At 40.9% G+C, this 15,355-nt stretch overlaps 1 protein-coding gene across 11 annotated transcripts in view; it reads right to left on the bottom strand.

The window, feature by feature from the left end:
* Positions 1 to 15,355, bottom strand: part of LOC106583535 (SLIT-ROBO Rho GTPase-activating protein 3) — a 59,975-nt gene that overhangs the window by 19,163 nt on the left and 25,457 nt on the right. For 10 of the 11 annotated variants that reach the window (XR_001323543.2, XR_006761286.1, XR_006761287.1 and 7 more), the window contains exons 3-9: positions 12,440 to 12,602; positions 8,554 to 8,616; positions 3,917 to 4,102; positions 3,458 to 3,586; positions 2,969 to 3,190; positions 2,684 to 2,785; positions 246 to 443 (exon numbers count right to left, since the gene is read on the bottom strand). Coding sequence is in view for 4 of the 11 variants with exons in the window: in XM_045705154.1 (XP_045561110.1) it covers positions 246 to 443; positions 2,684 to 2,785; positions 2,969 to 3,190; positions 3,458 to 3,586; positions 3,917 to 4,102; positions 8,554 to 8,616; positions 12,440 to 12,602 (1,063 nt within the window). In the remaining 7 variants the exon portion in view is untranslated. The remainder of the gene's footprint in view (positions 1 to 245; positions 444 to 2,683; positions 2,786 to 2,968; positions 3,191 to 3,457; positions 3,587 to 3,916; positions 4,103 to 8,553; positions 8,617 to 12,439; positions 12,603 to 15,355) is intronic. The other variant, XM_045705155.1, reaches the window with a different exon arrangement.

Genomic DNA, 15,355 nt, shown 5'->3' on the forward strand with positions numbered 1-15,355 from the left:
CAGGACACTATAGTGTTAGCATTAGGAAGGTGTTAAGTAAGATAAACCTGGATATAGTGCAAAAGCATTATGGGTACTGTAGAACATCCAGCTACAATGACCACAATGATCTTACCAACTGAGCCACACAAGACCTTGTCAGAACCCTAGAGCAAGTACTTAATACCAGTATGCATTCATACAAATAGAATTGAAAAAGCATTTCTAATACATTTTAAGTGGTGTTGGTTGTCAGAGCCACTCACAGTGAAGTAGAAGCCCTCGGTCTCCTGCTGATTGGCTCGTCTCCTAGCAACGTTGACTTTGCTCATGTAGGAGTCGGACGAGGCAGACTTGACCGACTCAGTGGACTGGCTGTGTAGGAAAGCCTCAGACACATCAAAGTCCTCCACCGTCAGCATGTCCTGCAGTGTCTGCATGGTGGCATCCAGGGTCTTCCTCACCTATGAAAGACAGAAGGGAAAGAGAGGAGAGTCATTTAGCTGGGTTACAACTTTAATATTTACTGTGTTTTCCCTGCACACAATAGGCAGGTTTCCATTGATCCAGGTTTATTCGACAAAAGCAATATTTTCACCATGTGTAATGGGTATGCCTGATTTAGGATACATTTTCTAAAGATCGAGAAACATTTATCCGTTCGAAAGGGGTGGATTTTTATTTTGTCACACCTTCCTTATTGCGAATTTTCTTTTTGGGAACTGTGTTTTTTAAATAAAATATGATTACCAAATATTTTTGAAGGTATGCGGGGCACGTTATTTTACAGTGTAACTATAAAGCTTCAATTTAAATCTAAATGCCTACTGTTTGCAAAAGAAATGTTTCAACTATAGAAATCATGTTTCTTGACTTTCAAGAATGCCTGAATTACTTCGCCTTGTTTTTCTGGTTGGCTGGATACAAGTTTCATCATCCAATTATTTCAGATCTACAGGAGTGCAAATTTCACCATGGCACGGACCATGGTGATGCTTTGGCACATGAGAATATGAAAATTAAAATATTTATAAATGATTGCATTCTATACATGCTGGCTTTCACAGGCTACCTGAGACATGAAACAGATAGGTGGGAGGGCATACAGGCTGTCGCCAATTTATTAATGTGCAATTTCCCTAAATGGGTAATGGAAACACCTCAACCACTACATTTTTATTTGACACTGTAGATTTTTGAGAAAAAAAATCCTTTTTTTTTGTAGGTGTGACGTCATTAGCTGTTTTTATCAACACCAGATAGTTCAATGGAAACACCCTAGCAGGCTATTGTCGCATCTATTTTCTATACAAACTTTCCTTATGTCGACGAAAAATCCATGGACAAGTTAATGGAAACATAGCTAATGAGACATCAAAGATTGTAATGGGAAATGGAATGGTATAATGCTCTTTGAGGGCACAATTTCAAATTGAAGAACCAAATATCACACATGTGGGTCGTTCCAATTCAATTCGGTGCCTTTGAGTAGTCCAGCTAGGTAAAAAAAAAGTTTCATTTCATATAATTTTAACATTGTTAAACACTGTTAAATGCCAAATAATGTAACAGGATAGACTAACAGGATTGACAACATCCTCTTAACTCATCCATAAATTCCCTTCTTGACAGGGGGAATGGACGCTTGTTGTGTATGTATAACAGTGAGGGGCAATTGAATGCAAACTTCACTAAAACATTTAAATTGAAAAAATATGTATTTCCTGTCTATCTATGGGTAATAGGTTTGACGTGTTATGCTCGACCCACTCAGTTTTCTACTTCAGAATACCAGCAAATGGCCAAAAAGAGTAGAACCAGCTCACCTACTTTTAAACTATGGTTTGACTACTAGATGTGCAATGTCTCTTTAGAAAAAACATATTTAAAAAAGGAATAGTTTCACCATATTAAAATTAGATTTCAGTTCATGTAACAGGGTTGAAATTAAAATGAGGGACAGGGTTGTTATTTTTTCCCTTAAAATGAATCACTAACAACATGAAATAAATAAAAATCTTAAGATATGACTTTGTCAAAGCAACAAAATAACAGGGGCTTTACAATGATGGGGAAAACTTGGAGAAATGTTGGGTTTAAGTGGGGTAATATCTTCTTAGAAGTCACAGAGGATGCACAGAGGGATATGTCAAAATGCTGAATTTTGGCACTTTAGCAAGTCTTTATTCATATTAAAATGTTTTCATGTGTTCTATATTAAAGGGCACTTTATTTAATATAACAAGCTTTTAAAATTCAATATTTGTGGACAATTTCTACTTAAAATATCAAAGGGATGCAAAAGGTACTCATTTCATGGAATTACCCATATACTAGTATGGATTCTGCACAGACACCAACCGCATGCATAATATATATAATGTAAAGTTCAGTCAACCTGGTAGGGGACATCCGGTTGCGCGTGTGACTGTGTGAAGATAAATAGAAAGATAAATTGTGTTCTGTCTATGTGAGGGGTACAGAGGAAGTGGCTGAATGAACAGAGCCCCTCCATATTCATAGGAGCGATATGGTGACCTTTACACACACATCTGTCTGACTCACTGAAGCAGCAGAGGGAGGTAGGCAGACAGGCAGACGGCAAATGTTCCACAATTTTACCTACTGAACATGGCCCAGGTGGGGAGTTCACTGACTGATAATGAGACAGGTTTTGGGTAAAGGCCAGGGTTTCAGAGCTCACCTCCTCGTTCTCGATCTTGAGTGTGGCCAGGCGGGACTGGAGCTGGTGGTGACGCATCAGGAGCTCTGTCTGCACCGGCTGCTGGGCACTCACCTGACACACCTAGTAGGTAGTGAGGGAGGGAGGGGAAGAGAGAAAGAGATTTTACAGTAGTGTTTGTTTGGGATGCCAGAACGGAACTGACCCAAGATGCTGGCATTGCTGATGCAAGCCACACAGGACCAGACCGAGGAAACACAGACATAGTGGGAGGCACAATCACCCCTCCAATCACCTCTCCCTCACCTCGTCGCCCATGTGTGGCTGGTAGTCGAAGTGGGCGGGCGGGCAGAAGATCTGGCTGTGCATGTCCATGACCCTGTGTTTGTCCCCCCTGACATCCATGGCATCCACGGCACCCTCCAGCTGGTCCAGCCCCTCGTGCCGGGACGTCTCCAGGCTGTACTCTGCAGACAGGTAGGTCCTCAGGGTCCGCGCCAGGCTGGCATGGTAGCCCATGTCACAGCTCTGGGGAGAGGCATGGACAGCATTACCACCATTGGGAATCCTTAATGTTAGTTACAGACCAATGGGGAGAGATGATGTGTTACAAGATGCTGCTATGCTTCAATTGATCAAACTACTGTATCTATTTGTCATTGCAATCAATAGAACGGTAACTTAGAATAATGTGTTACAAGATGCTACTGAGCTTTTGTGTATCAAATGGATGCATTTTTCCTGTGTATCTACTATTCTCACTTTGTTAGAATCAGCATGTACTGTACCACTCACGTCTATCATGTCAGAGACATCGTAGATGTAATATTTGGCCACCAGAGCATTGGTTGCCACCAGGTTCAACAAATAGTCGTTCCGTGCTTTAGTGCACTTCAGCTTGTTTTCTGAGTACTTGGCTTGTCTCTGGGGAGAGAGGGAAAGAAGAGGGAGAGAGACAGAGACAGACAGACAGAGAGACGGAGAGACAGAGAGAGAGCGTCAGTATACCATAGAATATCGATTTCTCTCTAAATGGATTTGTATACTAAAGATGTAATACAGTTTGTTCCATCTAAAGAAGTCTAATTTTATCAAAAAAATTGCATGTGCCATATGAGACAATAGAGGTCTAGTCTTACCATGGCAACAAAACCACTTAATATTTTTTCTCATTACATTTTAAAGGCTAATGCATCCAAGTTCTCCGAGCTTTTACATACATTTGGACACATACACACACAGCTAAAGCCACACCTTCTCTTTCATCTTCTCCATCTTCTTGACAGCGCTGCGTCGCTGTTGGCGGTCGTCATGGCGCAGGAGGCTGGTGCTGACATCATTGGCCTTGCCAATCTGCTTTTCTCCCTGTTTCTCCGCCTCCTTCAACTTGCTCTCTGCGCTGATGCTCTCTGTGTGGTACATGTGGTAGGTCTTCATCACCTGCCCAGGACACAAAACATACATACAAAACATACCTTAAAGTCAACTACATGCACACTAAGTTCACTAGAAGGTTCTGGGTCTAGACGTTTACATTGGTCATGAGGGGAAACTCCCTATCTCAATGGAGTAACCACACAATAAACACCAAACTCACGATAAGCATGAATATTTTGTATAATTTATAATTTCCGCCAGCAGTTTGAAAGTAGCGCAAGTAGGTCCCAGAAAATTGTGCACAATTGTGTATGGCATCATCCATTTCATGATATGTAACTGCAAATGTTCTTTCTAAAATAATTATAATCATTTTCCCCTGCAATTCGTAGGATATGTTACGAATTTCAATTTGTACAATATATTGTGAAAAAGTGCTTAAGATCCCGTTCAATCACTTTAATGTCAATGGAAGATTAGTTAGACATGGATATCTAAAGAGGATTCAGCATATAAATCCACCTGTATATTGTACACTGAATAAGAAGACAGAAAGACAGCTACTGTCAGATATGTTGTGGATGTGTGACTAAGTGCTAAAACTAGGTTACCTCTCTTGATTTCCTTTCCCTTCACACACTAAAATATCATCCTCTCTCTTACAGGTCTACTAACAACTCTGATTTAAGTAATACATGTGAGGAAAGAGCAAGTGAAATCAATCAACAGGAAGTCTGTCATAGCGAAGTTACAGAGAACCTTTCCTCTAGTTACGGTACAGAGAACCTTTCCTCTAGTTGAGACAGAGAACCATTCCTCTAGTCTACACCCAAAAAAAAGGTTCTACAGTTATACTTATAGGATACTTCAGATGTGCTTATGGCACACACTGTTAGGTACTCACATAGTACTGGTTGTTAGAGAGAACTTTTCCTCTAACTATGTAATAGAGAACATTTCCTTTTTCCTCTGACTGTTGCTGGGTGTGAAACAAGAGAGGAGCCCTTGATTCTGACTGGAAGCCAGAAAAGGCTGGAGACATGTTAATGCAAAGCTCTCACATTGTGCATAATACATCAATACAGTGCATAAAACATGTACAAGAATATACAGAGCCTTCAGAAAGTACTCATGCCCCTTGACTTATTCCCCATTTTATTGTGTTACAGCCTGAAATCAAAATTGATTAAATACATTTTTGTCTCACACATCTACACACAATATCCATCCACACAATGTTTTTAGATTTTTTTGCAAATGTATTGAAAATGAAATACAGAAATATCTAATTTACGTAAGTATTCACACCCCTGAGTCAATACTTTGTAGAAGCACCTTTCGCAGCGATGACAGCTGTGAGTATCTCTGGGTTAAGTCTCTAAGAGCTTTCCACACCTGGCTTGTGCAACATTTGTCCATTATTCTTTTCAAAATTCTCTAAGCTCTGTCAAATTGGATAACTATTTCCAGGTCACATATTTTCAGAACTGTAACTCAGCCACTCTTCTTGGCAAGCAACTCCAGTGTAGATTTGGGCTTGATCCATCCAGTTTTCTCCTATCACAGACATTAAACTCTGTAACTCTTTTAAAGTCACCATTGGCCTCATGGTGAAATCCCTGAGTGGTTTCCTTAATCTCCGGCAACTGAGTTAGGAAGGACACGTATCTTTGTAGTGACTGGGATGTATTGATACACCATCCAAAGTGTAATTAATAACTTCACCATGCTCAAAGTCAAAGAGATATTCAATGTCTGCTTTTTTTACCCATCTACCAATAAGTGCCCTTCTTTCCAAGGCATTGGAAAACCTTTGTGGTTGAATATGTGTTTGAATTCACTGCATGACTGAGGGACCTTGAAGATAATTGTATGTGTAGGGTACAAAGATGTGGTCATTCCAAAATCATGTTATACACTATTATTGCACACAGTCCATGCAAATTTTTACTCCTGAACTTATTTAGGCTTGCCATAACAAAGGGGTTGAATACTTATTGACTGAAGACATTTCAGCTTTTCATTTTTTATTAATTTGTCAAAAAATGTTCTGAAAATAATTCCACTTTGACATTATGGAGTATTGTGTGTAGGCCAGTGACAAAAAAACATCAACAACATTTGTAAAGAGCCAAGAGATGTGAATACTTTCTGAAAGCACTGTACAAGTACTATGAATGATGTCACCTACTGCGTGTATGTGAACATATAAGTATGAGACATACAGAGAGAAAGCTGTTTAGAAAAGGCCAATAAATGAACATCTGCATCAATGTATTATGCTGTTTTTCATGCAGAATCATTCTCTTGTGGCCATTAAGCCATGTATTTTAAGTGACAGTATTTCTATGGGTAGCAATGCCTGCTGCACAGTGTGATAGTGTTACCTTCCAATTGTCACGTCCTGACCATAGTAAGAGTTTATTTTCTATGGTAGAGTAGGTCAGGGCGTGACAGGGGGTGTTTTGTGTTTTTCTATGTTTTGTATTTCTATGTTTAAGTTCTAGTTTTTCTATTTCTATGTTGTTGTTTTTTGGGTTGATCTCCAATTGGAGGCAGCTGGTCCTCATTGTCTCTAATTGGAGATCATATTTATGTAGGGGTTTTTCTTCCTGGGTTTTGGGGGTTATTATATTTTCAGTAGTGTTTGTTTCGCGCTGCGTCACGCTTTGTTGTTTTGTCAATTCAGTTATTTATGTATTGCAAAGTTTCACAGATTTAATAAAATGTGGAACTACAACCACGCTGCACTTTGGTCTGCTCCTTTCGACAGCCGTGACACCAATGCACACTGGCCTGCCTACAGCACATCAATGTATAGTACCGTTCCAAAGTTTGGACACACCTACTCATTCAAGGATTTTTCTTTATTTTTACTATTTTCTACATTGCACTCATGGCTCTGTATAATACTTTACGTTTCTTTGAATTTGTTCTAGACCTAGGGACTATGAAAAGCCCCCTGGTGGCATGTCTGGTGGGGTAAGTGTGTGTGTGTGTCAGTGCTGTGTGTAAGTTGACTATGCAAACAATTTAGAATTTCCAACACATTGTTTCTTATAAAAACAAGAAGCGATGCAGTCAGTCTTTCCTCAACTCTTAGCCAAGAGAAACTGGCATGCATATTATTGATATTAGCCCTCTGATTACAATGAAGAACAAAATGTGCCGCTATTTTCTGGGCCAGCTGTTGCTTAACAAAGGTCTTTCTTTGCAGCACCTGACTATATGACTGGATAATAATTAAGATAAGATAAAACTAAAGCCAAAAGGACTTGCTTTGTGGACTGTGTTGTCAAAAAAGCAGAGCATCTCTATCACGGACAGACCTCTCCCCATCTTTACAACCATTGAATCAATCAATGCTTTTTGTGCTGTTCCTCTGTCTGCCTGCTTGCTACATGTTACTTGTCCTATGTTGCTCTGCATGTGCTCACTGCTCATTGTTTGTCTTTATTGTTATTGCAAACATAGGCATCACATTGGAAATGGATATAGAGTCATATATGGAAAATGGAAATAGAGTCATATATATACTGACATGAAATCATGAAAGCGAGAAAGGGTAGGCTTTGAAGGTTCAATGTGGTTGGTGTGGGTGGTTAGGTGGCGTGGGAGCGTTGATGTCAAAGCATCAAAGACAGGCTTGTGTGAGTGTGTTCAAGCATACATTATTGTGTGTGTGTGTGTGTGTGTGTGCATGCGTGTGTATGCATACTCTTCTATGTATGTACACAGTCAATGTATTGAGAGAAAAGAAGGATGACTAATAACTTTAATGACAGATCTGTGTTTGATTTTGTATAGCTTGCGCTGAAAATGTGACTATGTGATGATGGTGTGACACCTTGGCAGTAAGCAGCTCTCCACTGCAAGGGAAGTGAGTCGGCTTGGAGCAGAGCCAAGGCATATAGAGTTTTTCATTCAACTGCATCTTCTCTCACGGCGGGAGTAAAAAAAACAAATCATGTCCTCCGGTGTAGAACCAAATGACCTGTGTAGCAAGGCTGTAAGGGAGATACCTAGTCAGTTGCACAAATTTGTCTTCCCCACATAACCTAACTTTCTGAATCAGAGAGGAGTGGGGGCTGTGTTAAATTAACATCCACGTCATCCGCACCCAGGGAGCAGTTGTTGTTGGGGGTTAACTACCTTGCTCTAGGGCACAAAGGCTGATTTTCCCCCTTGCCGGCTCGGCGATTCGAACCAGCGACCTTTCAGTTACTGGCCCAACGCTCCTAACTGCTAGGTTACCTTCCGATTGCTGATAAAGCTATTCTGCTCTGGGCAGGTCCTGTTCTATCCAGACACTACAGAGCAGAGAGTCTGAGAGGGTCTGAGGTGGGCCTAGCCAAATGGAGTTAGCCTGTTAGCTTCAGGCAAACTAACAAACATGGGGAGTGGATGGAAGGAGAGATTCTGTACAATACAGACAGATGGGGGAAGAAGGAAAGAGAGAAAAAAAGAAAGAGAGATTGAGAAAGAGAGAGAATTACATTTTGTTGTTTACTCACAGTGTAGAGCTCGTTCGTGACTTTCACTAACTCCTCGTGCATCTGCACCCCGATTTCTTTGCTCTGGGACAAAAAACAGGAACAACAGGCATGTGAATCAATCTCACAGGTGACTGGAAGAATATCTTACCTTGAATAGACCTGGCTTTGTTTCACTGAGGCATGAATACATCTGTTTCCCTTGGGTATGTATCTGTATGGGAGATATGTGTTTCCCTTGGGTATGTATCTGTATGGGAGATATGTGTTTCCCTTGGGTATGTGTCTGTATGGGAGATATGTGTTTCCCTTGGGTATGTGTCTGTATGGGAGATATGTGTTTCCCTTGGGTATGTGTCTGTACGGGAGATATGTGTTTCCCTTGGGTATGTGTCTGTACGGGAGATATGTGTTTCCCTTGGGTATGTGTCTGTACGGGAGATATGTGTTTCCCTTGGTTATGTGTCTGTACGGGAGATATGTTTCCCTTGGGTATGTGTCTGTACGGGAGATATGTGTTTCCCTTGGGTATGTGTCTGTACGGGAGATATGTGTTTCCCTTGGGTATGTGTCTGTACGGGAGATATGTGTTTCCCTTGGGTATGTGTCTGTACGGGAGATATGTGTTTCCCTTGGGTATGTGTCTGTATGGGAGATATGTTTCCCTTGGGTATGTGTCTGTATGGGAGATATGTGTTTCCCTTGGGTATGTGTCTGTATGGGAGATATGTGTTTCCCTTGGGTATGTGTCTGTATGGGAGATATGTGTTTCCCTTGGGTATGTGTCTGTATGGGAGATATGTGTTTCCCTTGGGTATGTGTCTGTCTGGGAGATATGTGTTTCCCTTGGGTATGTGTCTGTACGGGAGATATGTGTTTCCCTTGGGTATGTGTCTGTACGGGAGATATGTGTTTCCCTTGGGTATGTGTCTGTACGGGAGATATGTGTTTCCCTTGGGTATGTGTCTGTACGGGAGATATGTGTTTCCCTTGGGTATGTGTCTGTATGGGAGATATGTGTTTCCCTTGGGTATGTGTCTGTATGGGAGATATGTTTCCCTTGGGTATGTGTCTGTATGGGAGATATGTGTTTCCCTTGGGTATGTGTCTGTATGGGAGATATGTGTTTCCCTTGGGTATGTGTCTGTATGGGAGATATGTGTTTCCCTTGGGTATGTGTCTGTATGGGAGATATGTGTTTCCCTTGGGTATGTGTCTGTTTCTGAGAGATGACTGAACAGTGTGAAATGTTGTTTCCCTCTATTTGTGAAAAGGCCTTATAGAATACTTTGCAGTGTACCTACAGGCAGCTAAGAATATACATTTCTAATGTCTCCTACTGACCATATTCAAATCACACAGTCACGATTCCAACTCAGTTACTGTAACTCGCAGGAGCGGAGTGTTTGTGATGGACAGTGATAGAATGTACAGCCAACAATGAGAGGGTACGGAAGGCAGCTAGAACAGAGTAGTTTAAGAAATCCTGTAAAAGTGGTGTTAGGTTCTAATTTCTGGTACAATAATCCACACAGACTCCAAGAAACTCAAGCTACTGTAGATTGTCGCAGCTGCAAAAAACACACATACAGGTCACAAGCATTATATTTCTATCTTCCGACTAGGCCCCGGTTTCCAACTAGACTCCCCTTCTTCGTCTAGGATGAACAATCAGTCTCTGCAGGAACTGAATATGTTGGTTATCGTGTATCAGCGTCCAGAGCCTTTCACAGGTCTTCTAATCAGTCTGGTCTTGAGTTATGGGAGTACACATTCCTAGTCTCCTACAGTCCACTAGATAATTACACTTCTCCTACACAAAGAGTCTAAACCTAACACTATTTTCAATCTCTAAGAATACAGTATATAAACACTGTAAATTCATATTAATAATATAAATATAAATCCGTAAAGACAGTGTAAAAGAACAGTAATCTAATCTATCAGCTCTAACTCCAGACAGATGGTTCCTATTCAACCCTTATAGATACATTCTTTCCCTCTGCCCAAATACAATGCACATAGATCTTTCTATCTAACTCATAACATGAGAATTACTACTGCTAGGCTTATTATACAATTATAAACAGATCAAAACGGGCTCCAGTCAGACAGTCGTCAACAGTAGGAACAGTTTTCCTCTTCAGTAATACATTACAGACAGACCCCTCAAGTGAAAGCACAGGTAAGTGTGTTGTTAGTGTAGTATATAAGGTGGAGTATGTCAGTGATGGTAGGTTGTCACGGCTATGGTTGTCATTGTTGTTAGGCCCAGCAGCTGTGAGTTAGGCCTAATTAATTGAACTTTCCTCTGAGAGATAGGTGCTGCTATGGCAACAACACTACATTTACACCTAAGGACAACTTAAATGGTTAATTCATTAGCAGAAGCCCTATTTTTAGGTTAGTTTATTCATGTTGCACAACATTTGCTTCTACATTGAAATGCGATGGTGTGTGTGTATATATCACATAAAGTAGATGGTGGTACTGCTATCAGCCTAGGCATTGTAACAAACTTTACGCCACAACTTGAAACCTTTTGCTGAGGGAGACATTTGATCATTTTTCAGCAGGCAGTTACTCAGCCACCTCTCGGCAGCTCAGCCCACCAGGCAGCTCAGCCAAACCCAGTCCACCAGGCTACAGTAACCCAGCCTCATCACAGCTCACCCCTGACAGCATATCCATGCCAAGAAGACATAAATCATGTGACTCCACCTGGTTCCTGTGGATCAATACTGATCTGTGCTTTCCCCAGCAGACCGTTCCATCATACTGTAGTCCCTGAACCATGGCCACTTTCTGCTCTCTGCTCTGCCCTCTGCCTCTCTTTCTCAGACATGCTTTATAGCTTTGATTGGTCTAATGTGTACACTTAAATGCCCAGTGCAGTCAAGAAATTCGATTTTTCTGTGTTCTATATGTATTTCCACACGATGAAGTTGAAATAATACTGTGAAATTGTGAAAATGACAATGCCCTTTTAGTGTAAGTGCCGTTTGAAAATACCGCCTTAAATTTCAGGCTGTTTTGGTGTAATGGAATTTTTGCCTGACAGGTGACGTTACCAGGCAATAAATTAGTTAATAAACCAATAATAAAGACAGTTCCAAACCTCCCCTCCCACTCAGAAAACTCCCAGACAGTCCTAGTTTGAGTAATTGCTCTTTGATAAGAAGCTAATTTTTTTTATTTGTTTAAATCTTTTTACTTAAAAACAATCACAGTAAAGTACCTAACTGTTAAACAGAAATTATTTGACATTGAGATAAAACAGTTGCATTGATTAACAGGGACAATTCATGCAGCAATATATCCTTCTGTCATTTAGGGATATGGAAATTACCGGACAGAAACCGAGATTACACTTTACTTTGAGAATGAGACCATCTTCTATGTTGAAACCATGTAGTTTGTTTACCACTTAAGAAATAACATTTGGTAACATACAGTAAATGGACAGGCACACGTGGTGCAGAGGAGAAGGTGGAGGAGGAGAAGCTGGAGAAGGAAGACACGGAGGAAGAAGCAGGTGATACAGAGAAAGGGAAGGAAAGGAATATGAAGGTGGGAAAGATGAAGAGGTAGCACATATGGCTGATCTCCCAGCTGTAGGTCTGACCTTCAGATGTAAAGCAGATTGGTGCTAGCCCAGCCAGATGACAACACAGTGGGGATATAGCCAGCCAGGCCCTCAGTTATCAGGTCTCAAAGTTCGTGTGTGTGTGCGCGCGTGTGCGGGGGGGGGCATTGGATGGCAAATTAATTGCCCGACTGACACTATTATAACTGTGGGAACTCTTAAAACAAATCTTAAATTTGTTATGCAGTAGTGCTCTATTAAAAGTTGTCAGCAGGATGTCAAATTTTCAATTTCCAGTAAACATAAACATTCTTTCCTGACCTTCTTGAAGAGTCTGATGACATCCTCTCCGACGTGTGCCAGGCGGACAATGACGTTATTGTTGTAGAGGTCGCTGAGGGTAGCATGGTCTCTGCTCTCTCTCCTCGTCTGGTTCAGAACGAGGTACCAGCAGTTCACTGTCGACAGCAGGTTCTGGTCCTTCCTGGAAGAACAGGTTAGAGATCACAGGTCAGAGTGTCATGCAAAAGGAACATCACAGTGTAGGTCAAGTGTCTCATTAACATAAAAGCAATTTTGGGTGTAGAGTATGGTTGAAAATAAGTTTTTTTTTTCTCCAGTCGTTCAAACCGGTTAACAGTTGACATCCACAGTATGGAACCATTCCTATTCAACCAATATTATAGTTTGTGGTCACTATCGTTTAGCTTTTGGAATCAACCAGCGTAGGTTAACAGATACTATAGTGTAGAAATTAACAGCAGATCAAGTGAGGTGTTTATAAATGAAAGCCTGGAGGTGAGAGGAAGCCTGGATGTGGAGGTGAGATAAACGTTTAACACATTCTGTTAATTTCCTGTAGAAGAAGAAAGTAGAACACGCTGAAAGAAGGAAACTAACTCTCACTATCACAGTCAGATAGACGTCTTTGGCTGAGCGTGCACATCTCTTTATATAACTTCACATACGGTCAGATAGGCATCTTCTGCTAAGCAGGCTAAGGTAATATTGTGTGAGCAGGAGTTACCTTTTCTACTATGATCTTTTGCTAAGCATGCATCTCTCGTCCTATAACTTCACAATCAAAAGCGTATTTGGTAAGGAACCTCTTGTCTTATCTACTAAGACATCAATAACCACAGGTTGAGTAATGAACAAGTGACTTGGGATGAGTCTGCACAACAAGGGCTCCTGACTCCAGCGCCTTTCTCTCAAACCAGACAAGGGAAAAGATGTCAAAACAGAGAATAAAAGAATAAGGAAAGAGGTTCCTGGTTTAGAGAGGTAAAAAAGACTAGCTTTAAAGTGATGCTCCAGGTAGCCTAGACTACTCCACAGTCCACACCTCTGGGGCTCTGATTCTTTATATCCAGGATTCTTTGATTAAAACTTCACTATCTGTGGTGGAGGATGTGAATGATTGATCCTAGACATACAACCTGCTGCCAGGAACTCAAATTGGGGCCCAACCCAGCAAGTAGCTTTGCTCTGAATCAAAAGTAAACTATCTTGGGAGAATTATAGAGTCTAAGAAGTTGTTATAGAGCTGTTCATTGCAGATAACAGATCACTAGCACTAGGAGAGGAGCACCACTGCAGTGATCTGCACTGCACTGCAGCATTGGACAGTTGGCACAACACTGCATGGGAACTGGAGATGCAGTGCACATCTGTTCAATAGTCGGTAGAGGTGACTTACTGCCTGACAATCCTAAATGGCACCCTATTCCCTATATAGTGCACTACTGTTGACCAGAGCACTATAGATCCTGGTCAAAATTAGTTCACTAAATAAAGAATAGGCTGTCATTTGGAACACAGTCCCTGTTTCCTAGCAGGGGGAATGAGCCACTACAAGGCTTTTGATGAAACATAGATAGACGATTGACAATCATTCTGTATCACATCATTAGATTAGAAGCATATTGTATAATTCAACATTATTGGGAAGACAGAGAAAACATCTTATTTAGACGCTGGCTATTTCCAACCAACATTATGCTAAGATGAAAGACCTTAGTGGAATGTATGGACTTCATATGTCTTCAAGTTTATTTAGAGTAAACTTGAAGACATGAAGTCCATAAATTGGAGGGACAATTTGAGATTGTCCCTCTAGAAATACAATAACAATTGTCAGAAATGGACTCTGGAGGGAAGGAGCGAGGGAGGGAGGCATGGATGGAATTATTAAATGTGGAGATTCAAACAGCCAAGTGAGTGCAGCACTCAGTGAGTTCTCAATCTGTCTGTGAAAGTCAGAAATAATGATGACCATTTAATGTGAGGAGGGAGAAACTGAGACAGTGGGGTGGCCTCATCTAAAACAAATTGACCATGGAGGAGTCTGCTTAAAAGACAACGAGGATGATAAGCATGGGGATACATAGTCAGGTCAACTCCGTGTAAGGATGGCTTGGTCAAGTTCAGCCTTAACGTCTGCACTTACTGTACTGTGGCCACCCTCTGTGGGGTCAATGCATCCAGTTTTCAAGGGAATTGGAAAGGGAGTCCGTGACGCGATTTCCACTTTAGGATGTTAATAAGGCGACACTTCATCTTAACTTCTCCTACACATTTATTGGATTGGTTCAACGGTGCAGAAGAGTTTTTTTTTTCTCTCGTCAGGACCAGAAAGAAAGAAATACAACTTATTTTACACCTGCTACCTTAGGTTATACTGTGACTATACTCATTGACATTATACTGCTGATTGAGTATTCCTTGCTAATAGCACTGCACTACACACTATACTGTTTATAATGATTTAACTGTAATAAACGACTGACAATATGTGAGTGAATACAGTATGACCCCTGTTGGAATATCTACTTTTTAAAAGTAGTATTGAGGGGTATGTCAATATAAATTACATCTTAGTCTTGAGAAGTATGTCAATATCATAGGGTGCCATTTGAGATTCTGCCATTGCAAAGGACAGTTTAGTCTTGAGGAGTATGTCAACGTAAAGGACAGCTTGGTAGAGCTTCATGTGAAAGTCACTACAGGCTTCATTAGCTCAGTGAAGCCGCAAAGAAGGTAGCGCCTTACTGCATGGCTGCCGTCTTGCAAGCTCAGACCGAACTTTGCTATTTTGTGATTCTTTTGATGTTTACATTTACTTTTTTTGCACAAAATGTCTCAGCTATCATTTCTTATGATCGACAAGAACTTTTGAACATAAGATCGGCAGATAATCACCTCAATACCAGCTTCATTTTTCGACCCATCTGTAAT

Source organism: Salmo salar, chromosome ssa22 (genome assembly GCF_905237065.1).
Source record: "Salmo salar chromosome ssa22, Ssal_v3.1, whole genome shotgun sequence".
Taxonomy (NCBI): Eukaryota; Metazoa; Chordata; class Actinopteri; order Salmoniformes; family Salmonidae; genus Salmo; species Salmo salar.